The 27,360-nt window shown below is 37.1% G+C and overlaps 1 protein-coding gene across 2 annotated transcripts; it reads right to left on the bottom strand.

Annotated features, from left to right (window-relative positions):
- Positions 1-2,720: 2,720 nt before the first annotated feature.
- Positions 2,721-19,260, bottom strand: LOC105041128 (protein PHYTOCHROME-DEPENDENT LATE-FLOWERING). 2 transcript variants are annotated; one of them, XM_010917954.4, is made up of 12 exons: positions 18,914-19,260; positions 15,298-15,376; positions 15,142-15,206; positions 14,978-15,055; positions 10,164-10,244; positions 7,257-7,418; positions 7,076-7,171; positions 5,650-6,968; positions 5,236-5,459; positions 5,018-5,163; positions 4,893-4,931; positions 2,721-4,438 (listed from the first exon to the last, which is right to left on the bottom strand). In XM_010917954.4, exons 1-12 carry the CDS (start codon positions 19,058-19,060, stop codon positions 3,095-3,097), a joined length of 3,780 nt encoding a protein of 1,259 aa, XP_010916256.1. In that variant the 5' UTR covers positions 19,061-19,260; the 3' UTR covers positions 2,721-3,094. The 2 variants fall into 2 exon arrangements, with proteins under 2 accessions (XP_010916256.1, XP_073110359.1); XM_073254258.1 differs by lacking the exon at positions 18,914-19,260 and adding an exon at positions 16,078-16,091 and having other exon boundaries at positions 2,722-4,438.
- Positions 19,261-27,360: the final 8,100 nt, after the last annotated feature.

Genomic DNA, 27,360 nt, shown 5'->3' with positions numbered 1-27,360 from the left:
CTGAATATTTCAAAAAAAAGCTCAGTATTTCTTCGACATCTTCATCTTCATCAATTAGAACTAAGATATACTTGCTCTGCATTAATTATCCCGATAGATTAGGAGATCTTCATTTCAATTTTATTTTATATTTCTCTTTGTCTACAGGAATACTGCTGTATAAATGGTCCAATAATTCTTGACGTGATAATGATGAAGATACTCTAATCATCCAGTTTGCAGGATGACTGTACTGCACACTAGTTTCATCATTCTATATTATGCCATCATAATACAATAGTACACGAACTCGAGTACTGACCATTTTCTCAGAGAAATCTATGACAAAATCAAAATCAAAAAATTTAATATTAATAATTATTTTATCGTTTCAAAAGATTTATATAATAAATGTATCATATCATTAACAAATAGGTACAGATAGGTCATATCCCATTCGAGAATTACATTAATTCTATAGGTTAATTATATTAATCAAATGATACGCAATAGGGACCGAAAAAAATTTCGGCAGCATTTTCTCTTAGTTCTTCCCACACGGCTGAAAATGTATGAGGAGAACTAAAGAAAAATGCTGTCCAAAATTTCTCTCGAACTTTCTGCATATCGTTCGAATAATGTAATTACCCGCAGAATTAAATGTAATTTTCAAACTGTCCAAACTGGACAATCAATTGATCAATATATATATTTTACGGTGTCCGTATAAAAATATATAATCAAATATATATTTTATATGGATACTGTAGAATATTCTACATTGCTCAACTGACGGATCTACGGTTCAATGAAATATAATATATTTTAAAATTATTAATTTAGGATCGAATCGAATTTTAAAACAAATCTGAATCTAATGAGATAAAAATAAAAAATAAAAAATAATAAGATAAAAATAAAAAATAAAAAAGATCGAAATAGGAGGGCGTCGCAGGTTCGTCGTCGATCGGTCGTCGTAGCACCGCGTGGGGCCGCTGCTGGGGGCCGGCGGGCCCCCCACAGGGCCGCTGTCGGTCGGCCGCCACAAGGCCGCCGCTGGAGAGGGGCCGCCGCGAGTGGGGATGGAGCGGGACGGCCGACCAAGAAAAGGGGAGGGGCAGACGACCGGCCAAGGGAAGGGGAGGCGGGGAGGGGCCATCGTTGCTGGGGCCGCCGTTGGGAAGGGGCCATCGCTGGGGAGGGGCCGCCGCGGGTGGGGATGGGGCGGGATGGCCGGCCAAGGGAAGGGGAGGGGCTGGGCGGCCACTGCTGGCCCACCGACGGGCCAACGACATGGGGGGCGCATGGGTCCGCCACCGATCTGCTGTTGCCGGCGGGCCAAGGAAAAAGAGAGAGAGAGAGAGGAAGAGGGAGAGAAGAGAGAGAGAGAGGAAGAAAAAAATGAGAAGAGGGAGCTCACCACCGTCGGAGCTCGCCGTCGTGCCGCCGGAGAGGAGAAGAAAGACGCGGAGAAGGAAGGAAGATGCTGGAGAAGAGGGATAGTAATTTGAAATGATATTTTTATTTGAATTAAAGTTAAAATTTTTATTTTTTTTAAATTTTAATTTATAATTTATAATTTTTCCCTTTTTTTCACTTTTTTTTGGCATTTTTTATTTTTTTTTGAATTCAAATTCAAATTTTTATTTTTTATAATTTAAAATTATAATTATAATTTTTTTCCATTTTTTCTATTTTTTCTATTTTTATGACATTTTTTTTAGATATTTTTTTTCCTTTGTTTGGAATATTTTCTAAAAAATTAATTTGAAATGGGGAAAGTAATTTGAAATGATATTTTTTATTTGAATTAAAATTAAAAAATTTTATTTTTTTAAATTTAAAATTATAATTTTTATTTTTTTCTCATTTTTTTCTTTTTTATGGTTTTTTTTATTTTTTAAATTTTTTAAAATATATATTTTTTTCAGATATTTTTTAAAAAAATTAATTTGAAATGATTTTTTTATTTGAATTAAAATTAGAATTTTTATTTGTTTTAAATTTAAAATTATAATTTTTTTTATTTTTTTATAATTTTTTTTAATTTTTTAAGGTATTTTATTTTGGGATATTTTTTTTAAAAAAGGAGATTGTTTTTGAAATGATGATTTTTATTTGAATTAAAATTAAAATTTTTATTTTCTTAAAATTTAGAATTATAATTTTTATTTTTTTTCATTTTTTTTATTTTTTTTATAATATTTTTTATTTTTTTACACTAATTTTTTTTCAGATATTTTTTTAAAAAAATAATTTGAAATGAGAATACTAATTTGAAATGATGATTTTTATTTGAATCAAAATTAAAATTTTAATTTTTTTTAAAATTTAAAATTAAAATTTTTATTTTTTTATTTTTTTAAAAATAAATAATAAAACTCGCCATCTTAATGGTGTTTTTGAAAATGCTATTTCAAATGATATTTTTAAAAACACCGTTTTAAATAATAATTTTTTTTTTATTCATCGTTCACATGAAAAAAATGCTGACGTGACACTATAAAACGCTATTCCAAATGATATTTCATAGAATTTACATTAGCTTCGTAAATAAATTTAAAATTATATTATTTTTATAAATAATTTTTTTTAAAATTATTTTGATAAAAGACTCAAGTAAATATGCACATGTTGACTTATCACCGGCAATTATGAGCGCATCAGCCCTCCAGTATACTCGCCTAAAATAGAAAGAAACAACGAGACTAAAGCCAAATTTTTGCAAGACCGGAAAAAACAGGTTAATGTCTTCTTCGTCCCACCATTTATGCATAATTGGTTCAATTGATCTTATATTGCACAAGATGTTTATTCCAATCAACATAAACATAGCCTAAATATCCAGATTTCAAGGTAACTGTTCCAGCCAAAAAAAGGGATCTTCGTTACCAAATGAGAAGCGGTATGAACTTCCCAATACGGTCCTTTTGATACAACTGCGAACAGAAAAAACTTCCTTGAGCAGCCACATATAAAAGCTGGAGCTCCCCTCCAATTTCTCCATGTAAGCTGTTGCAGACCCGTCGATGCCCCTCCTTTACTTTCCTTCTTGAAATGAAAAAAAATTAAAAAAAATAAAAGAAAAAAAAAAACTGCAGAAAAATTAAGCTCTTCACTGCCCTTTCATAAAGCTTTTGCCATGATAATTTCCTTTCTGAGGACCCCGTAACATAGGTGAGTTCGCGACGCTGCCGCCGGAAGCACCTGACTGGGAGCTCACCTGTGGGCTTCCAGCATCAACAATACCAGTATTGACCTGTTGGGTAGCTGACCCTGAGCTCAACTGTTTTGGACTCATCGGTGTTTTCCGTGATTGTGGATCGTGCTGCTGAAGAGAGCCAAGTTGCTGTTGCTGCAGCTGTCGTATTGACTGATTCACAGTCAGCAAATCATGCTGAGTGGCTAGTTGTTGATGCAGCTGTTGCAATGGCAGTTGCAGATTTCCCCTTGGATGGATATTCTGCTGATGCCGCTGGTCATAGTTGCCGGTGCTCAGGTTCAAAGATTGCTTGTTAGAAAAGATAGCAGGCTGTGTATCTCTGTCCTGGAATTGATCGATGCAGCTTCTTCCCAGTATCTGAGCCAGCAAAGATCGATCTCCTGTCATCCCAAAAATCCCCCGAGTCGAACTCCCTACAGGCATACTACCATTCATCACCCCCATTCCCTGACTGCCTGCCTGCCTCAACTTTGGTAGCACAGCTGCAGCGCTTGCAGAAGTTCCCCTTTGGAGGAATGGCTGACCAGAGTGACTGAACCCGGGTATCTGAATAAGGTGATCATTGTTGCGACAGACATCCGAGTCAGATTCACATTCCCTCTTGCCGATGATATTGTTGGTGGTTCCAAGGAAAGCCATCTTATTCTGTAAGATCGCTTGTTGCTCATAATTCCGCCGTTTACTCAGCTGCAAGCGAAGAAGGTTTAGATGGGGAATGCTGTTGGGTCTTGAATTGCCCATCTGCATATTTGTGCTGGGATGGGCAATGCTGTTGAGTGTTGCATTACCCATCTGCATATTTGTGTTAAAATGGCCAGTGCTGTTGGGTGTTGCCTTACCCATCTGCACATTTGTATCACCCACATGCACATTTGTGTTAACCAGTGGGTTGTTCCAAACAAAAGGCAAGGAACTCTGAAACTGAGGGTGTTGTTGCTGCATGGAATTAAGATGAGAAACAATATCCAACTGTTGTTGTCTGGTCAAATTCAAAGACGAGGTAGGCGTCCTTGATGGCATGTGAATATTCTGAGGAAACGGGCATGGGTTCAAGTCTGAGATGCCGTCACCAAATGGGGAAACTGGCTTCAACGACTGGCTCGTAACAGGTGCTGTGCAAGGATACAGAGCAACTCCAGAGGAATCAGTATGTACAGAATCACAAGAAAGGCCACGATTGCAGGATGACAATGGCTGGAGTTGATCATCCACAAGTCTATAGCCCTCACGCTCCATCTGCATATGTATCAGACAGGTGCATGGGGAAAATTTTTAACTGCTTGGTCATAAATCATGCTAGCACTCACATCAAGTCCACCAACTCTATTTGATTGCCATAAAGAATGCATGCATGAATATTGTAGCTCGTTCGCTATGCATCAGACATGATCACCCCATGCAAGGGTCTAGACCCTTTAAAATAACTACCAGATTATTCATGATAGATTATTAGCCATTGGAACACTATAAATTATTTTTGTCCATAAGAATTAATTGCTTGACCAAATCCAAGGATCAGCAAATCAAAATGATAAAGGCCCTTGCAGAAGATAGATGACAAAATTATAATGCAAATTGTCATGCAGACTATATATGGCAACATTAAAAAGTCGCATACCACGGAACTCAAATTTCATAGCCACGTATTGACTTTTACATAATTCGAAGAGGAAATTGAAGGCAAACCTACCAATGAAGTGAACTGAGCAGCAAATAGGTCTGCATGATGCTGCAAAGCACATTATCATGTGGGTGAGGAAGGACTGCAAGTAACTGTTCCTTGTACAGATGTTATTTCAGTCAAAAAAAACTCACAGGAGTGTGGAGAAAAGCAACATCGAAGTGTTCTTCTTTGTCTCCAAAGACAACTTCTGCTCTGACCTCATGCATGTCAGGCTCCTCAAATTCAGTTAGGATTAATTTGCACCGAGACTCATCAACCAAGAAGGGGATACCATTTCCTGCAGAGAAGAAACATAAAGGTCAGAAAGTCAGAGTTAGTGAATACTTGGTAACATTCAATAACAACTTACCTCTAAAGAAAAATCTCACACGCACAAATGTAATCTTTCTGGTCTTGCGAGCATTCCTGCTTCCACCAATTAAGTACTTTGACATGCACAAGTTCTCTGTAAGGGACCCACATTCTACTGCATCCTCCAGCATTACAAGTCTGGCTGGTGGCAAAGAGCATTCAAATAATGATTTTGTTGTTGGATACTCATCAATTTTGTTTCTTTTGCTGTTGAGTCCATACCTAAAAATAAGTTCGACAGAATATTAGTGCTATAGAATTGATGAGAACATATAAAAACATCGGCCTGCAAATGATTCTGATATTTGAAACTTTTCACAACAGGTTCTCAAACAGATATCAAATCTACACAACTCGGGAAAAAAAAATGAAAGGAAAACTAATACAAAAAATGATTTTACTTAAGTCCCACCTTTGGCTCACCATCTCAATCTTTGAGAACCTCTCTAAGGTGCTAGGATCAACATTAGTCCCTGAACGAGGCAATAATCCAATCCCAACTGAAGAACTGTTTGATCCAAAAACATTTGATTCATCAACATGTGCCAGAGATCCTATTTCACTCATGCTCTGAGATGTAACCTTATTAAGAGCTTTAGATTTCTTCCTTTTAGGTAAAGTCAACTGACTCTCCTGTATCAGAGAACTGCTAGAAGCAGAATTTACAGAAAGAGTTCCAATTGAAGCTGCAGGCACTAATGCAGCTTTATCCTTGGATAATCCAACCACAGCAACTGTTGGCGATGTGCTGCAACTTGACAATATTCTTCGTCTATCTCCTAGTTTGGACACGTGAGAATCTGAACCCTGAGCTGAAACTTGTGGGCCCTGAGAGAGTTTCCTTTTCCGAGAAGCTCTCTCCTTCTTCGGATATTTTTCAAAAGACTGTCCAGCACCAATTTCCTGCATCTGGAGAGGCAGAGCTCTTACACATGATGGAGTTTGCTGCTCACTTGATTTCTCACTTCTGATATCCGGCGCATGGCCTTCTCTGTCCTTCTCCACCTCTATTCTGCATAAGATTTCTGTGTCTCTAGGCTCTTGTTTAACAATATGTTGTCCATGCTCTTGGTACAAGTAAGAGTGCATTTGGGCTTCCAGATTTCCAGTTCTTTCAACAGATGCTTCATTCCTCTGCTGTCGGGAAGAGTTTTGGTCATAAAATCTGAGATGCTGCATATTTTGAAATTCCTGATGTTTTCGTGCCAGAATGGTATTCCTTTGTGGTTCTTGATCAAGCATAGTGTCCCTTTGACTGGTAATTATCAGTGAAGAAACCAGGTCTGGTGGCTCTTGTTTGGGCCTTTTGCCATTAGTTTTGGAGGTTGGTTGTGTTTTAGATCTATTCCTCTTTCCAAGAAGATTAATAGGATTCTTCAAACCAATCCAAGAGTCTCTGAGATTATGATCAGGTACTGATGTGAAAACCACACTACTGGGAACAGATAAAGGGCAACTGACTACTAAATTATAGTTTGGTTGGAATGCCAGTGGTAAAGTGGGCTCTATAACATCTTTTATGCTACCATCTTCTTGCGCTTGTGGCATGCTTCTTGAGATGGCACACTGAGAAGGATGTGCTGAATCATTTTTGAAGGAAACACTTGTTTGGGACTTCAAACTCTCAGCATATCCGATGCTTGACATTTCTAGATTAGCAGATTTATGGTTTACTTCTAGCATGTCATGTTGATTGCTCATCAGCCTTCGTTTATATATACCTAAATCAAGCTACATATGGTAACAGAAGTTGGTGAAACAAATTGTTGCTGAAAATATCATGCTGCTTGAAACTAGGTAATAGGAAGTGAAAGTGGAACTAATGTAAGCATTCGCACCTGTTTCGGAACCGTCCTACAAAGCCTGTCTAGTGATGGATCTGGGCCCAGATAAAGCATCGGTTGCAAAGCCTTCACAATTTGAGACTCCGCTTGCTGAAACACAAATAAATACTAACAATTTACTTAAGTTGAAATAACAAATAGGCACCAAGAAAACAGAATAATCATTTAGACTGACCAATAGATTGTTGTAAGTCCATGAGTCATCAAAAATTAATGGCATATCTTTGACAACATTCTCCATGCCCATCCGTAAGCACACTTTCTGAACTCTGGGAAACTCATCCCCAGAAGAATCACTGTTTCTAAATTTCGACATACAGGATCGATAATCCCGCACCTGCTTAAAAATATATTCATTCAGGTAACATAACTCAGCACTGATCACCATGTGACATATTCTTCTATAGGCTCACTCAAAAAAGAGTTCTAATAAAATGAAAGTCAAAAAGATCACCAGTCCATATAATCACAGCTTTAACACATTAAGAGCTGCTATGTAACAAATATACCCTCATTCTCATACGTACAATGGCTGCTTGGAAATAAAATATTACTAAGTTGCAACATCTCTGTTTACTCAGTCGAATAATGATATCAATGTCCCTAAAAGTAAATGAATGAACATCAAAAATAAATAATATGTTGCTTTTCAAGGGGTCTCAAAAATTATGGAATTTGATATCGTCTTGTGATCCCTTGTTTAGAAAGTAGTTCTAACAATGGAAAAACTGCTTGAGGTAAGCAAAATGCATAAAAAAGGAATTCAAAGCAACACGAAACAAAGAAAAGAGAAATTTGCTTAAGAATGCAAGAAAGAGAGGAACAGAAAAATAGGAGATTATGCCAATGAAAAGCTGTATTTCATCATTGTGAAACCTCTTGGGGCTTTCAGTGATCAGGGTGAAAAGCATACAGGTGTTTAATGACCAAACTGCCATGCATAAATCACTGACTACTCAAACACTAAATTACACTGATTATGGTGCATAAGCATGGAGAAACTAGAACAGCTAAAGCTACAGATCAAACAATAAAATATTACATCATAGACACTCCCCTTATGCTAAAGCCTAGAAATCATAGCAACAAAACTTAAAATAACATTTAGCAAGCTGACATCATCCCAAATTGATCATAAACATATTGGCAAATTGATCTATCATAAGGATTTTGTTATCTCCTTCATATTTAAGTGAATAGTTTCAATTTCAAACCTCCACTGCAAACAACAAATGGACTAGCTTAGCGAATAATATAATTATACGTATGATCATCAATCACATCTCAGTCAACATGTTACATAACTCAGTCTAGAAAATGCTAATGGTGCAGGTCTTGCGACTCAAATGTTGGCTCATTAAAATAGCAACACTCCGTGTCTTATTTGATCACATAGTGCCTTTATCTCATTGATGGCTGTGGGCACATAACCGAGTCAATAAACATCACTGCATTGTTGGTATTTTTATATGAAATGAACATGACCAATCAAGAACACCAAGTCTTAAACCATGTAGGCATGTTTTTTGATTGGATTAGTACGCTAAATCATATGTTATAAACAAAAGTAAGATGCCAATTCATTATTTGAGTTCTTACGGAGCAAGTGGAATCTATTTAAGGAATCTATTTAAGGAATCTATTACGGAGCTTTAGATTTCCTTTCATGTCAGCCATATCATGTCCTGCCTTAAGAATGTTCCAGCCCTTGTTGTATGTGTCTAAAAACCAATCATTACAAACTATTTGACACCCATGCTATGCACACCTACAGCATATATCCTATCATTATCATCCAAAACAATATTAATCTGACAGTCCCGATCAAACAATAAAAATTTGTATAAATTCAATGTTGACAATATAACTATGAGTCATTTGTGAAGGCTATTGCTTGCTTTTACATCACAACATATGCCATTACTTGCTTCCAAGACCAAACATGGATTACAAAGACAAAAATCATGCTTAAAACGGGCTAGACTACAACCCACTACTGCCTCTTAAAAGGGCATAATGTGCTCAAACCCAATTGAATGATCAATTGACAGCTCTAGTTAGATGGAGTTTTACAGTCTTCATTTGTAGGGGAACATGGGGCCTCATGCTGATTTGATTTTTATTAATTCAAGATTCTTATTATCACATTTTGATGTTATAACTACTATATAACAAAGGAAATGATAGCAAACTCTGGCATCTCACAGAGTAATACATTATTTTATCTACTGTTAACTCAATTGGTAACAATATACCATAGTCTTTTATGAAATTTGGCTCTTTGTTAACAACTTTAAGTAGTCTGAAAAGGTTGCAACTCATCCATGTTCTTCAATACTAGTACATTCATTTTACCCTTATTGGTCAGCATTAAACGTATACACCATATTTAAGTTATAATAAGATATCCAAATTACTCAACCTATTTAAAAGAACATGAAATCTGGAAAACAAGGGGGAAAATGTACTCAAATATTAAAATGCATGTTATTCAATATCTAAAGCATCCATATTTTCCCAGATACAACAGTGCAATCCCCTTACAATGGTCAATCTCACTCAAGTAATGTCTTGATATTACCAAGATAAAAAAGAAAAAAGAAAGAGAAAAAAAATTGGGGTAAAGAAACAGTTGAATAATGTTCATCATGATCAAGTAAAACATAAAATTACAGGATTTTCATATGTCAATTCAATTTCACAAAATTGGTACATAACAAGTACATAATCACCATAATGAATTCACAACTAAGAAAAAATACAGGAAATTTCACTAGAATAAGCAGTCTTCAACAGGAAGTCAGGAACAACCTTCTCTTTTTAAATAATTTAGGACCTGACAAATTTCAAAAACAGAATTAAATATAATCTCCCAATATTAACAAACAGTTAATTTCAACTATTAAAACCAACTTGACCATCGCTTTTCTAAATTATAAATATGGAGCTTTCCAGAACATACACATACATCAAAGAAAAGAAAGAAGACATAAAGATCTAAATCAAAGAATGCTATGAATCAAAAAGTGCAATATGGAAAATAACGATGAGGCTCCTCTACAAGCATATATTGCTACTTCACCTCACAAATAAGAGTTCCATCGTAGTACTTGCAAGGTAGGTCATCTAAGATGTCACTAGGCAACCATCCATATTCAATTGCCTGCACAAAATGGGGATGGAGGGGGGGTGAGAGAGAGAGTTTAGTAGCAAATTGATGGCATAAGTAGGTAAAATCAAAATAATAAATTTACATACATAGTTTCCACCTATCAAACAAAAATATAATAAGTGAAAAGGTCAAATAATAAGCACAAAATGCAATCATGCAGAAATACTCAATACATACATACCAGACTTGCAGTCTTAAAAACTTCTTTAGAATACTACAATTCAGGAGGCATAAGTTCTTTTGAGTTGCCAGACTAGAACGGGGTATCAAAACAGGTAATTACCGATTTCCCCTGTTGTCAATACAGTACTTTGATTTCATTCAGTAATCCAAGAGAAACACAATGCTTTGTGGTATTGGTTTTCTACTAATTAGAACATGTTAACAGGTTAGTTAAAATCCAGAATTCCATATATGTGCCTAAGGATCAAGTTTTGTTGAAGACTCAGAATACACAAATATTGGCACTTGACTTACACATTATTGGTACTTCAGAGTAATCTCAAAACCTACTGTACAAACAGCAAATATAATGAACAATAAATAAATAAGATACACAGATATTGTTTATTCCATGCATAATATATATTTAAGGATTTTCTGGATGTTTCTTGTTTATCAGCATGAAAACAACATTATCTAGTTTTCGGTTTCTTCACTCCAAACAAAAGAAACATGAAAGCAGAAATGTTTCAACCCAAAACTTGAACAATGGCCATTCGACATATCTTAATTGGACAGCAAATGATACAATGACAATTATGGTGGCTATATACATAGGTATTCATGGTTCTGGCAAGCTCCTAAATCAGATAAAAGACTAGCTACACACTATCAATCCATGTCCCTCAAAAAAACTCGCTTCCATTTCCAACTTCACCAAAATAAAACTACCCAAAGCTGGTAATGCAATAAATCCTTGGTATATTATGTTGCTCATTTATTGACTATGTAATTACATCATTTATTAAGCTATCTTAGTAACATCTACTATATTGTCTGTCATGCAATTAGTAGTTTAGAAAGAACAAATGTTTGACAGATCAGGGTTTTTTCTAAAGCACAATAGTTTACTGCTCTATTAGTTTTTCATTTTAGTCTGTTCCCCTATATTAAATACATAATCCTTGTCCTTAGAACACTTAATGAAAGCTTTATATCCATTCTTCTTAGATGTTTCCTAAGAATTTCCAGGAACAACAGCTAACAAAAATTAAAAAGTCATTTTCTACATCCCTCTCTTAGGGGCAAAAACTAATCAGCATTTAGAATGATGCATTAGGTCAATCCCGACTGAAAAAAGGGAAAGAAACAGAACTCTATAGCATTTGTCATTTGGTTGATTGCAGAATAGTATATGTAAATATTATTACAGGCGAACTAGCAATTAGAAAGCTGCTGAGGTTTTATGTCCATAGGCATCTAGGTATATGCAATATGATATATGCACAAATATAGTAAAAAGACTGATTTGCTTGCTCAGAATAGATGATTGCAGAGTGGCAAGGTGGCTTAATAATTTGTTTCCTTATAAATCCACTTGATGGATGTCCTCCATCTACTGATCAACCTTCAGACCAGAACCCAAAAGAAGAAGATAGAAGAAGAAAGTTACCCTAAAAAGCATTCCAAGAAATTAAAAAGCATACGGACATTCTGCTGATATTCTTAGTATGGAATTTGATAATTTGACCTTATAATGAGTTGATAGAACACGTCCTGAATTTGATAATTTGACCTTATAATGAGTTGATAGAACACGTCCTTTACATGTGTAAAAATCCAAGATAGGTAAAATAACTAAAAAATAAACTTAATTTCCAAGAAGGCTTCAAAATATTGCATAAATAAAGATTTCATCCTCAATTTTTTGATGAGGCATGCTAGACTTACACAAGGGTGTAGGTCCTTCCCTTCTATTTGCTGTTTAGACCTAACACTTGGCCTCCGAAACAATCCACCTATCATAGCAGGTTACATATACCAGCTAGAGCAGTATCGTTCTTACCTTGCATCTCCCTCCATGACATCATTGTCGTCAACAGCAAAAACCCCCGGCCCTGGAATAATGGAGATCACCAAACCATGGAGTATTCCACAAACACTTCATGATTGTCATGTTTGATATAACCTATATTCTCTCTTTCCCTTCTTTGTATACAACCTATGTCTCTCTCACCCTTCCACTTCTACCGCCGGATAGAGATTTAGGATAACAAAGGCCTCTGTTCTCCTCTCTCTCTCTCTCTTCCATTAGGAAGAAGGATTAGCCCATGTCAAGCTATTACAGTTATCATCCTTGTCATGTCTCATTTGACCTGAGACTAGAAGTAGTAAGGTTGCTACCAGGATTCCCACCAATCCACTTTCTAAAAAACAATTATTTGTTTCCGCTCACCTTTATCATCTCCCAAAATGGTCACGTCTCTCCTACTTTGGGACCTCTCTCCCTCTTCTTTTATGTTTAATTCGGTAAGATTAGTTCTCTCCTTGAAGAAGCTTTCCACAACCAGGACTCTTGGATGGGGAAGCCATTGGAACACCAAAACATTAATATGCTCTTGCAGCTGTCACAGGCCTGCAGATTGTTTCGATAAAGAGTGGTAGCACCAGATTGGTACAATATGAGGGTAACAAAAGGGTGAGCCATGAAGGGACAGTGATGGTGGTCTCATGAAGTGGATTGGAAACCCTTCCAGATAGTTAAAAGTCTGACAAGGTTGCATGAATAAATTTTAAGCCATGTGCTAGGCCTCCAAAGCTTGTAGGTAGGGCTGAAACCGGATCGAACACGGATCGGATACCACCATATCCATATTCATATTTGTTTTGTCTGACGAATATGAATACGGATACGAATATTATTCGGATGCAAAAATTCATATCTATATTTATTTTAAACAGATATGGATATCATTCGGATATTGGAAGTATGGATATAATTACAGATATTACTTAGATAATTAAACTTTATGACTATAAAATCAAAGATATTATTAAATAGATGATAAATCAAGTTAATAACATGTTTATATAGTTGTATATTTTTCTCAAACATTAATAGATGCTATATAAAATTATATAAGATTACATATAGATTCAGATATTCGGATATGGATCGGATAGTTATCTATCCATATCCATATCCATTTTTCTTTGACGGATATGGATACGGATATGGATATTAATCGGATCCTCAAATTTCTATCCATATCCGGATTGATTCGGATAAGAAAACGAATTCGGATGGATAATACCCATACTACTTTCACTCCTATATATAGGCGACAGAGTCCTATGCATGCATGTATGTCTAGCATGCCTCTTTCTTGATAGAATTGCAAAATCTTGTGGGCACAGATATCCACTATTTGCCTCTCATTGATCTTTAAGAAATGAAATTCACGAAACCAAAGAGGTAGCGCATTTTGATACCTCTGGATCATAAATCAGTTGCGATGCTATTGAGAAAGAGTCCTACAGTAACTGACAAGTTTGCATGAATAAATTTTAAGCCATGTGTTAGGCCTACAAAGTCTGTAGGTGGGGAGGGCCCTACGCATACATGGACATCTAGCATGCCTCTTTCTCAATAGCATCACAAACTCTTGTGGGCACAGATATCAAATATTTGCCCCTTATTGATCTTAAAGAAATGAAATTCATCAAACAAAAAAGGGAGCATATTTTGATACTTTTGGATCATAAATCCGTTGAGACATTAGCTTTGATGAATAGACCCAAACAAATAGTTAGATGATGGAGAAATGCATTGGCAGAATTTAGATAGGACTGAACATGAATAGAATAGAATATGCTGCAAAACAATCTTTTGGGAAAATTTATTACAGCATCTGTTATTTGCATAATCACAGGAACTTATTTCATAAGAAACTAGATACTACCAATCTACAACAACATACTGCATTCAACCATAATTGCTTAGAAGTACAGATACAAACATAAAGTAACACCAAGCAAAAGATTCTGCCACACTATCTCACTAGAGGTATTGAAAATACAATGCCAATGTCATACATTTGATTTTCCAAATTTGTGAAATTGTGAATGACAATAATCTAAAACACATCATGAGATTATTTTCCAATCATATGTTTCAGGGAAAAGTTAGTGCCAAGAGTATTAAGAAGCTTTGAGACAGGTGTTTACAATGGCAAGATGGCATCCCAAGAAACAAGTTATGGCACATCACATAACCACTAGAGAAGGGATGCTGCAAGTAATGGGTTTGAGTCATGAAAAGCCTGGCCATTGAACAGCAAGATGTTGATCGGGGGGAAATGAGAAGGGAAGAATTATGAGCTTTTTTTTTTTTTTCCTTCAGTGCATCTTGTTCTGGAAGATGGTGTCTTGCAATGTGATGCAGTTAGTACTTCACAGAACACAATTATGCAAGACAGTCATCTTTGACTTTGACTTGGTATTTATGAGAAGCTACTGTGAGAAAAGACAATGAAAAATCCCAAGTTTCTAGGATAAAAAGGAAAACGATTCAACTCCAAGACATGTCAACATGTTTCAAAATTTCTTCTGGTCATGACTTCCAGAATATTGTTACTGATATCCCTCTTAGCTTTCAATCAAAAACATCTTCCCTAAGAACTTCAAAATTAGTGTTATATATGACTGAACAGAAGTTAATAAGTAAAGCTTCTAAAACAAATTACTCATTTGAAGGAACTTATATAAATCAGCATACTTACAGAGAACAAAGTCTTTGATGCCCCATCATAAGGGTGCAGCAACTTTGGAGCATCTTCAAGAGAAGGCAAAAGCATACCCTATGGAAATCCCTATAGCACTCAGTGGCAAATTCTATATAATTGTTACTGAATTGTTACAGTAATCAAAAGTACAGTCAACAAACCTCGGTAGGTCTTCCCATAGAAAATCCATCAGGAAATAAGTTTAGAGAGAAGGATGCCTCATGATCTGAATTAGAAGTCAATACAACTTCAAAAGAAAAAAAAGAAAAGAAAAGAAAAAGAAAGGCGCCATTCTATTAAATCAGAATTGTTGTCACCTGATCCAACAAGGTTGCTTTCACTATTTGCCGATAAAACTGAACCAGCAAAGCCATCACCTAGACCCGGCAAGGCAACCTGCATGATAAGCAGGGAAAAAAAAAATAAATTATGTAGAATAAAACTCAATATAAATGGAAAGTGTATTCTTACAGATAAAAATTTTAGCTAAAGATATTAGATAATTATTTCACAATACAGTGAGAGACAGCAAACAATGATACTGACCTAAGAAACAAAACTATCTCACATAGGAGTTCAACTTGCAGACTAGAAACCTCTCCAACATTAACAGATAAAACCAGGTAAAATTTGTTAGCATGTTTCCCCTCCAAAAAATTTAAATCAAGTTACCCAGCAGTATCAACCACCGGTGTTCATAAAAGAACAGTCCAACCGGCAACCAAGCAAGCAAGCACAAATGCATGTCATGCGCAAGTGCATGCACACGCATGCACACATGGATGTATATACAAATGCATGTCATAAGCATAAAAATGTATTTAGGATTTCACTAAATGATAAAATAATAAGAAGGACAAGAAAGTAACCACAATAAAGCAGTTGTAATCATAAGTTTAAAATAAATAGTGTCCTTCCAACAGACTCAAAGCAAACCATTCAGGGATGCCCTATAATTCATTTTGATATAAATATATTCTTGGAAAAGCATTCTTCATAAAGATGTTCATGATTACCCTCCATGTGAATCATGCAACCATCTTCAAGTAAAAAAAATAAGCCAACATGACTTCATATCATAGTTACAGACACATTACCTTCCTCATAGTAGCCAACTGCAGATGGGAGAAGCAATCAGCCAAAAGGAATTTACAACCAGCTCACACACACAAACCACCATCATCAACATGCAGGTACACATGCAAACATGAGTACATAGTGCATGCCCATATACAAAGAAAAAATAAACCTTTTACTAGATCATGTGCAAAATGGTTCAAAAACCCATAGCGGTTGGCATATCATGAACTACTTTTATGAATAAAGAACATATATGTTTTAAACAAGATAATAAAAAGGAAAAAACTGAAATAACTGACAAATTGAAAGACAAAATTGTTCATTGTTGGAAGCAAAACCAGTATTCACTTTACCAACTAAATTTAGATAAATATCAAAGAAGAAATTATTTTTTCATAAAAGAGTAAAAACTTCTTACATGACAATTATTATTTTTAATTCGATAATGCATTTGCATAATGATGAAAAGATAAATATCATCATAAACAATGAAAAAGCTCAAGCAGCTCTCCTGTTTCCATAGTTTTCTCTGAAAATAAGTAACAAATTAGCAGACAAAACTGACCATTGTTGGTAGCAAAACCACTGCAATTTACCAAGTAAATTTAGATAGATATTAAAGAAGAAATTATTTTTTTCTTTAAAAACTACCAACTTTTTACATGACAATCATTTTTTTTTAATTCAATCATGCATTTGTACAACAATAGGACATAAATATCATCAACTCTGAAAAAGCTTGAGGCCTTGAGCACCTCTCCTATTTCTATAGTTTTCTTCTTCACTCTTCCCTTTCTTTCCTGCAACTGGATGAATACCAGTTCACAAGGAAAGTAATTGAAGCTAGTGTGAACCAACTAGTGTTGATTCTATACATGCATTCTGTCCAGAACAGAACTAATATAGCATAACAATCTTGACAAGTCATACTCCATTGGGAGGAATGCACCCCACCACTAGTCCTTATATTTGCCATCATAATCCAAATATGTTGTGTCTATGGACAACACATGATGACATTTGTCTTTTATTCATTTATCCAATCCTTTAGGTTCCCATCAAAACTCAAATTTGTTGTCATTTGGAGTCCCATAACTCAAGTAGTAAGTCTTGGAGCAAATGCAAGTCAAGGGACTGACACTGAGCTAAAAACAAAATATTTCCCTCACATTTGCTAAACCCAGGGAACTCCCGTTACCTTAATGCAAATTTTTGTTTAGGCTGAAGCATTTGGACTCTCAACATAACACCCATCAAACAGAGTTTGTAAAGCCAATAGCACTCCCTCTCTATATTTGAGATGACCACATTTTTCTGTTATTATTTCTAAGGTTTTGTTGTTATTGACATTTAATATTTTTTATTCTGTGTGTGCACTATGTGCATTGCATGGATCTTAAACTTGTATTAGGCATCAATCTAAGGTAGAAAATATTGTTTGCTTATATATTTTATTCTTTCTATATGGAAACTGAAACTACTAATGTGAGGGAAAAAGTCTTAAGAATTAAACAGACATCACAACATTAAAAGAACAGGATAGGTTCTAAAAAATATTGGATAGATAATATTGTAAAACAGGGCACATTATCTGACAATAAACTTGCAGATTCTATATACCAAAAAGTGTAAAGTTGTTGATATAACATAAATTACCCTCATCAAATACACATGCCCCAGAGAATCTTAATAAAAAATTCATCTCTCCATGCCAAGATTTGAAACTATTTAATTTTCAGCTTCTTTTTACTGAAAGTAGAAGGAAAAGATCGTTTTTTTTATTTATTTTCTAACAATTATTTGCTTCACAAACTTGTAAATTTAAAAAACATAGTACTCATTCTCCTGAGCCGATCAAACCAAATAGACGGAGGATCTTTCAGGTTTTTGTATAGCAAACAAGAAGAGGCTTGTTTCTAGGGTAAATTCTATATACTTCCAACACAAACCATATCTTATTTTTAAACTAAGGTTCATCAACAGTCTCATCAACCGAAACAATTTTATACCGTTATTTCCTCTTAAAATTACACATTGACCCATATTAAATAACATCACCCGTAAGTTTTGAAACAATCACTGACGATCTCGATATTAGCTTCCAAATTTCCAACATCCTGAAATCTAAAAGTGAATAAGCGTCATATGAAAGTGTCCAAACAATGACATATTTTCTTCAACATTCTAAGCACGACTAAAAAACATACTTTACCAATTTCTGAGCTCGGGCTAAGTCCAAGTCCTTACTTGCTTCATACAACTACCTTGGCTGGGTGATGGGATATGTATGATGGGCCAAAATAAGGTTGGGATAGTTTTAACTCAGTCCACTACAGAATGGCAACAAATGCTATGCTCCACTTGCCTGAGCCCGGCCCATCTGAAGCCCCTCGAGACTTTTGAGGGACCTAGAGTTTCAATAACAGACAGAAACAACAAAAACAAAGAGAAAAAGGAGAACAAAGAAGAATCGACATCAACCGATATGTCCAGCAGGCAGCAAAACAGAGTCGAAAATCAGAACGTTGGTCATAACCACCCCGAGATGAAAACCGTGGTATTTCAAGAAAACAAACACCGCAAAACAAAAGCCACATCATGATCCGGAAACCACGCTATTATCAGGAAAACACTAAAATAGAAAGTCCAACACTGCTCTTGCACTAAGAAACCATCACCAAACCCTAAATCCCGATCAAAACACCGAAAAAACCACCACGCAAATCCCAAACGAGATCAAAACCCCAAATCAAACCAAGAACCAAATCCCTACAACTCAGTGAAAGAAAAACAGAGACCACACGACAGAAGGATCAAGAAACGCAGAAACCCTAGGAGAAAACCCGAGCTCACCTCACGATCGGTCGGCTTGGGAGCCGGGGCATCGCCGGAGGTGTCGGGATCCTCGGCCTTCTCGCCGGCGCTGTCGGGGGAATCTGGAGGGGGGAGCTTGGGGCGGTAGCGGGTTCCGACCTTGGCGACCTTGAAAGAGACGCCCATGGTGGTCTCGCCCTCTGCCGCCTCCCTCCCCGGAAGCGGCAGCAAGCGCTAGGGTTTCGGCGTGGGGAGCGAAGAAAAATGGCGAGAGCTCTCAGGGTTTAGAAGAGGGGGAGAGAGGGGCGGACAAAAGGAGGGAGAGGGAGCGCTGCGGACGCTTGGTTTGAATGCATGCACAATGGGCCGGGGGTAACGATAAATGTCGAGAGGGGGGACGTGGGGGGGTACTTCTTTATGGATCCGATTCCGCTCACCCGCAGTGAGCGTTAGGTGTGGCACTTTTGGATCGTTGTGGCAGGCCGCGGCTTGGTCAGTGAAATGGGATAGGGGGGGAACATTTGGTGGTGACCGACTCACCGGCAGGGGAATGGAACGGGATGATTACAGGGGTATTTTGGAGTACTAGGGAATTTAATCCTTTTTAGGGGCTGTAGTGTTGTTTTGTTGTGACGGATTAGAGTCATGGTGGCTAAACCTGGAGCTGCCACGTATGCGTGTTTGTGTTTGTGCTTGTGCCATGTTGTGTCTGCATCAGTGACTCTTAGCTGGAAAGGAGAATTTGGTAGCGGGATATCGCTACAGTTGGCAAAGAGTAAGGTGGCCCAAAAAAGGAAAAAGAATGGATGCATGTATGTATTGGATTGGGGATAATTAAATCAGGGAGATTAAGTTAATTAGGATAACTTTGTAAAAAATGTTTTGAGCTAAAAATACAAAAACTAATTTCTTGCCCCCTGGAGCAACGTCATTTAAGTCAATTGGGACAAGTGGAAAACAACCGCATTGATTGTATTAAAGCATTTGAGTTTTCTGTTTTGCTTCTTGCCTGACATAGGTTGCAAATAGTTGTCTATTAGTACGATCTTAATAACGGAAACTATCACATAGCATCACTAAAAATTTTAACACCCAGTTCTTTGTTTAATTATTCATTTTATGTTTTGTGTATAAATGATTTGTATGTTATATTTACTCCATGTGCATAATAAAGTTTGTAATTTGCTCATAAATAGACCTATTTTTGCACATATTTATTCCTATTTTGTGCATCGATTAAACTAAACATGACCATCAAATCCAAGAAATGTACAATTATTTCAAGCAATAGGATTAAATATAAAATAGCAGTCAATTTGAAGTACAAAACTCAATTACTTATGTCAGTTTTTTTCTTTTTTCCTTCTATTGTGAATGATTTACCGCTTCTATATGAAACTGGCTAATCAAGGATGTTTATATAACTCGAGGATAAGACAAGGACATGCAGCAATACCCCCTTTCACTATTTTCCAATGCAAATTATTAAATAATGCGTATAAGTTTGCAACCCAAAAATATTAAACTAATTTTAGGACAGCATAGAGATCTATAGGTAATTCTCCTTTATCATATTTTTTATAGAGATTGTCTAAAAAAGTAAGGCTCAAATCATAGGATTTATTAGGAATGTACATTGCCTATATCAGGAATATACAGAATATTAGGAATGTACATTGTCTAGAATATTTTTTACAATGACATATTACAGAATATTAGGAATATCCGTTGTCTAGAATATTATCTAGAATATTTTATAATTACTATGATATATTTTTGAATTGAGAGGATCACGTGATTGATACCGTGATCTCTCCAATTTCCTGCCTGTTTCTCTCTTCTTCATCTCTATATATGGATGTACATATCATAGTGAAATATATTGAAGAGATCTTCTCCACCTTTTTTTTTTATGTTTCTCCTCCTTTTCCTGCATCTCTCGGGTTTTTCTTTTATATGGTATCCGAGCAAGGTCGCCATTGATCTAAGTCTTTTCTTCGATTAAGTGCTTACAGCAGGTTGTTGCTGAAGCGTCCTCTTGCACATAGCTGGAGGTAAATAGTTGCTACATCTTGTCCTCATCAACATGTCCGATCAAATCGATTAGAGCACCACAATCGAATCTATGAAGGATAGTTCGTCATCGACCTTAAATGCTGCACATGATCCGGCATCTCCCTATTTCATCTCACCTTCAGAGAATCCTGAGAATGCTGTTGTGACATCTCTACTCAAGAGACCGAACTATCCTACATGGCAAAGGGCCATTATCACTGCTCTTCGAGCCAAACGAAAAATTCGGTTCGTTGATGGGACACTTGCACGACCTATAGATGGATCATGGGATCATTTTCTCTGGGATATGTGCAATTCAATGGTGATGTCATGGATCTACAACTCTGTTGTACCAGAAATCTATGATAGCATCTCTTTTTTTGAAAGTGCTTGAGATATTTGAGTCGATCTTGAGGAAAGATACTCTCAAGGCAATGCTCCTCCCATTCATGAGTTAAAGACCCAAATCTGGAGTTTCAGACAAGGCAATGATATGACTATTGCCGCTTATTATGCCCATCTTCGTGGCTTGTGGGAGGAACTTACGGCTTATTTCAAGATGCCGACTTGTTCATGTGGAGCCACTAGAGAAATCCAAGTTGAGAAAGAAGAAGAGAGACTACATCAGTTTCTTTTTGGTCTCAAGGACTCCTACGACACATTGCGAGATCAGCTGCTGTCCATGGAGCCATTACCAACAGTTAATAAGGCATATGCCTTATTGGTTCGAGGTGAAAAGCAGAAGAAAGTCGCCGCTGTTTGAACTTCTCAACCCGAAGCCGCGGCTCTTGCTGTTAAGCCCATAACAGAAAGGGCGAATAAAGAGATCGGCTCCAAGGAAAGGAATAAAAAATATTTTCGATGCGACCACTGCAAGAAGACAGGACATACCCATGATAGATGCTTCGAGCTAATCGGGTACCCACCTGGATGGCAATCCAAAGATCGAGTTAAGGATAGAGGCAATGGAGCCGAGATCGGTAGTCAGCACCAAGGAGGGGTTGCCGTGAATGCTACTACACCATTGAATACAGACAGAATCTCTCCAATACCGGATCTTTCTCCTACACAATATCAGCAACTTATTTTTCTTCTTGGACAAGATAATACTCAAAGTACCGTAAATTTTGTCGGTAAGACCTCTCTTGATTCTTTTCATCATTCTTGGATCCTTGATAGTGGTGCTTCCGAACACTTAACCTTTTGTAAGTCCTTTCTTCATAATATTGAACCTCTTGACAATGTACTCCCAGTTACTTTACCTAATGGAGTCAATATGCCTGTATATTCATATGGTGATGTTACTTTGATCAATGATATTACCTTGCACCGTACTTTATATGCTCTTAATTTTACTTGCAATCTTGTTTCAGTAAGTAAACTTGCTCGAGAACTTAATTGTGCTATTCTCTTCTTTCTCACATTTTGTGCTTTACAGGACCTTACCACGAGGAAGCTGATTGGATTTGGTGAACTCCGGGATGATCTTTACTACTTCAAAGGCTTGGCAATACGTCCTGCACGGACAAATAAAGTCAATGTTTCGATTAATCTCTGGCATGCTCGGTTAGGACATTGCTCTTACAAGCATTTGAAACTTGTTCTTTTTCTTTCAAATACTTCTTTTGATTCCATAAATAGTTGTTGTGACATTTGCTATCGTGCAAAACAGACAAGAAAGCCTTTTTCCTTGAGCATTAATAAATCTGCTTCACCATTTAATTTAGTTCATATTGATATATGGGGACCATATCGCACCCCATCACACACGGGAGCTCATTTCTTTCTCATTATTGTTGATGATTGCACAAGGGCTACTTGGGTTTATCTATTACAAAGAAAATCTGAGGCATACCAATGCTTTGTTAATTTTCATGCTATGGTCAAAAATCATTTTGATGCCAACATAAACACATACGTAGTGATAACGCTCAAGAGTTTGTAGCCGGACCATTGAAATCACATTTTCTAGAACATGGGATTATATCACAAACTTCTTGTGTTGGGATACCAGAACAAAATGGGGTGATTGAGCGTAAACATCGACATCTATTAAATGTTGCCCGTGCTCTAAGATTTCAAGCCAACTTGCCTGTGTCATTTTGGGGAGAATGTATTTTGACTGTCGCCTATTTAATTAACTTGACACCTACACCAAAATTGAATGGCAAGAGTCCCTACGAACTCTTATTTCATAAACCACCCACCTATGATCATCTGAGAGTTTTTGGTAGCCTTTGTTATATGCATGAGACATCCAGTGATAAATTTCAACCTCGTTCTCATGCTTGTGTGTTCATTGGATATCCTCTTGGTCAAAAGGGCTATCGTGTATATAACCTTGAAACTCATGAAATATTTACTTCACGTGATATTATCTTTCATGAGAAGACGTTTTCTTATTCTCAAACATTACCTTCCTTTTCTATTATACCTTCTTTTTCACAACCAAATTAGACTGATTATGATGTGGGATTTCTCTTGACAACCAATAATTTACCTCATGTACCTAATTTGGGTCAGACCCAAGGACAAATTTCAAACCCTATTCTTTCTCATGAGTTAGATCAAACACAAACCAATTTCAATGATTCGAACCAAATGTCAAGTTTGAACAGGACTCTTGATGCAATCAACACTATCTCTCCTGATCAGGCTTCATCTTCTAAGACCATTGGACCTAATTCACGGCTCGTCAGAGATAGGAAGCAACTCGTTCAATTATAGGACTACATTGTTGATGCCCCAGGAGTGGGGAGACCCCCGGACACATCCGCCAATTCAGTGACCTCAGGTAAGCCTTATCCTATTTCTTGCTACCTCACTTATTCTAAGCTTAATGCTTTCCATCGAGCTTTTATTTTAGTTATTACCTCTCATAAAGAACCTAAAACTTTTTCTCAAGCCGTAAAGGATCCTAAGTGGCGAGAAGCAATGGGGGCTGAGCTCACTGCTCTCAAGCAAAATGACACTTGGACTTTAGAGCATCTACCACTCGGGAAGAAACCCATTAGATCGAGATGGGTATACAAAATTAAATACAAGGCTGATGGTTCTATTGAGTGATACAAGGCTTGGTTAGTGGCAAAGGGATACACACAAATAGACGGCCTTGACTACACCGAGACTTTTACTCCGGTGGCTAAATTGACTACAGTACGGTGTCTCTTAGCTGTTGCTTCCGCTAAATATTGGCAGTTATATCAGTTGGACGTCAACAATGCTTTCCTTCATGGCGATCTTCATGAAGAAGTATACATGACACCTCCGTCAGGATTTTTAAAATCAAGTGATACACGTGTTTGTCGGTTGCGTAAGTCTCTTTATGGACTCAAGCAAGCATCAAGACAGTGGTTTGAAAAGTTCTCCCACTCCTTGCTCCAATATGGTTGTACTCAATCTAAAGTCGATCACTCTCTGTTCACCAAACAGGATGAGGACTCTTTCATTGCCATTCTTGTTTATGTGGATGATATGATTATTATAGGGAATAACCCTTCGAAATGTCAGGCACTGAAATAATATTTGCAAGACAAGTTTCACATTAAAGACCTGGGCAACTTAAAATATTTTCTTGGATTAGAAGTGGCACGATCACCTTCGGGCATATTTGTATCATAATGAAAATATACTCTTGACATTCTCCAGGAGACTGGAGTGATTGGGACCAAGCCCACAAAATTTTCTATGCAGCAACATCTCAAGCTCATGGCGGATGATGGAAAACTACTTGATGATCCAGGTCCATATCGTCGATTGCTGGGACAACTCATTTATTTGACCATCACTAGGCCTGATATTGCATACTCGGTGCATGTTCTGACATAGTTTATGCAATCTCCTCAGCAACCACACTTAGATGCAGCCTTCCGCATTTTGCGATATTTGAAAGGGTGTCCAGGTCAAGGCATATTTTTTTCAAGTGTCAACACCTTTCAGTTATATGCTTATTGTGATGCAAACTGGGCAGGATGTCCCATGACAAGGCATTCTACTATAGGTTTCTATGTTTCCTTAGGAGATGCTCCGATTTCTTGACGTGCTAAGAAGCAGACAACAGTGTCTCGTTCCTCTGCAGAGGTCGAATACCGGGCTATGGTACACACTATCAGTGAATTACTATGGCTTCGAGCCCTCTTATCCAACCTCAGTGTTTCACATCATGGTCCCATGTTCCTTTATTGCGATAATCAAGCAGCTTTACACATTGCTGCAAATCCTGTGTTTCATGAGCGGACCAAACACATAGAAATTGATTGTCATTTTGTCAGAGAGTGACTACAATCTCAAGACATTACTACACGATATGTTCCTACACATTGTCAGCTTGCAGATATCTTTACCAAAGCTCTCGGCTGTGATCATTTTCAAGAGATTCTATGCAAGTTGGGCATTCGAAATCTCTATGCGCCAACTTGAGGGAGACTATTAGGAATGTACATTGCCTATATCAGGAATATACAGAATATTAGGATGTACATTGTCTAGAATATTTTTTACAATGGCATGTTACAGAATATTATGAATGTCCATTGTCTAGAATATTGTCTAGAATATTTTATAATTACTATGACATATTTTTGAATTGGGAGGATCACGTGATTGATACCGTGATCTCTCCCATTTTCTACCTGTTTCTCTCTTCTTCATCTCTATATATGGATGTACATATCATAGTGAAATATATTGAAGAGATCTTCTCCACCTTTTTTTTTTTTATGTTTCTCCTCCTTTTCCTGCATCTCTCGGATTTTTCTTTTACAGGATTTCTCAAGTCATCAATGTTCCAATTAGAGCTTTGCCAATATTTGCTGTCTTTTCTACACTCTATCCAGTAGTATTTTAGTAGTTTTACGACAGACAACAGAGGAGCCCGTAGCATATTCTGCATAAAAACAACAAATTATTTGCAATCCCTGTATAAAACCCCACTGCTGGAGCCCTGGAGTCTTATGTAGTTTTAGATAATCGTAGGGGCTTAAGGATAATAGCCTTTCCATATAATATGTAGAGATTTCGAATCATTTGTAGTCCATGCATGAAACCTATTATTATTAGAAGATATTGTACATAATTAGGAGATATGTGGGAGAGATTATAGGGATTGGCTTTATCTATTAGGAGATACTGTATGTATTCAGTGTAGGAGAGATTGTAGGGATTGATTTTTCTTGTATATCTTTTTCTATTAGGAGATACTATACATAATTGGGAGATATGTATCTATGTGGGAGAGATTGTAGGGATTGGTCTTTATCCTTTTCTATTTTTTTCTCTCTTACCAATATATTACAACTTATAACCTTACATATTGATCAATATGCAGAATGGGAAATTAACCCTCTCAAACCCTCTCAAACTTTGTTATGGTATCAGAGCCGGCGATAGAGAAAACCCTAGCCACCATGACCACCACAAAGCAAACACAGACCTCAATCTTGAATGAGCCAAGTTCGGTGTATTACTTGAATTCGTCTGACAATCCCAGAGCAATGATCGTCCAATGCATCATGGATGGACAAAAGTACAACGCCTGGTCCCGATTCATTGAGAATGCTGTCAAATCGAAAAGTAAACTAGGTTTTGTTGACGGTTCATTGGAGAAGCCAGACACTTCTACACCAGAAGCTCTTGCCTAGAAAAAGTGCAATTCGCTGGTGATCGCATGGATCTGTAACACACTGGAGAAGACCATCCAAAGCAATGTGGCTTAGATGCAGACAGTGCAGGCCGTGTGGCTAGATCCCGCTGAAAGGTACGAGCAAGGGAATGCACCGTGTATCTACCAAATCAAGCACGAGATTAGCTTGTTGCAGCAAGACAAGTAAACTGTGACTGATGATTATACCAATTCAAAGGATTGTAGGAGGAATTAAACTCCTAGTGTCCCCTGCCGTAGTGCACTTACAGGGCTGTGAGAGACTTCGCCAAAATGATTAAAGAGGAAAGAGTGTTCCAATTCTTGATAGGACTCAATTTGAATGAGTTTGGTTCGATGAGATCCCACGTACTCAACACTGAGCCCTTACCAGGGGTGAGCAATGCGTTCGACAATGTTCTCAGGGAAGAGAGACAGAGGATGATTGATAAGAGCCAAAGTGTGAAGCAGGAAGCAGCGGCCTTCATGGCTATCTCAAGAGGAAAGACGCCAGTGAGAGAAGGCAATAAGCCACGGTATGACCACTGCCACAAAATCGGTCACAACGTGATTGATTGCTTTGAATTAAATGGACACCCACTAAACTGGGGGAATCGGAGGTCAAGTAGAGGGGGCGGTCAAGGCAGGAGAGGTGGTAGTTGTGGTGGTTCAGGGGAAGACAAAGGTGGCAGCCATGGGAATGGTGGAGTCGCACATCACGCCCAGATAAATAGAGGAGATGGAACTCTCCAGAATGTTGGTGAGAAGAAGAATGGCCCAGCCAACTTTACAG

This window comes from Elaeis guineensis, chromosome 3 (assembly GCF_000442705.2).
Source record: "Elaeis guineensis isolate ETL-2024a chromosome 3, EG11, whole genome shotgun sequence".
NCBI lineage: Eukaryota > Viridiplantae > Streptophyta > Magnoliopsida > Arecales > Arecaceae > Elaeis > Elaeis guineensis.
Note: the sequence above shows the minus strand (reverse complement) of the source record. Positions and strands in the feature narration are given on the sequence as shown.

Excerpts from the sequence above, each read along its gene's own strand:
- LOC105041128 (XM_010917954.4), bottom strand. The coding sequence starts at position 19,060 with ATGGGCGTCTCTTTCAAGGTCGCCAAGGTCGGAACCCGCTACCGCCCC. Across the intron at positions 15,207-15,297 it reads AAGCAACCTTGTTGGATCAG|ATCATGAGGCATCCTTCTCT; the intron begins GTGACAACAATT and ends CTTCTAATTCAG. Across the intron at positions 15,056-15,141 it reads CTATGGGAAGACCTACCGAG|GGTATGCTTTTGCCTTCTCT; the intron begins GTTTGTTGACTG and ends GGATTTCCATAG.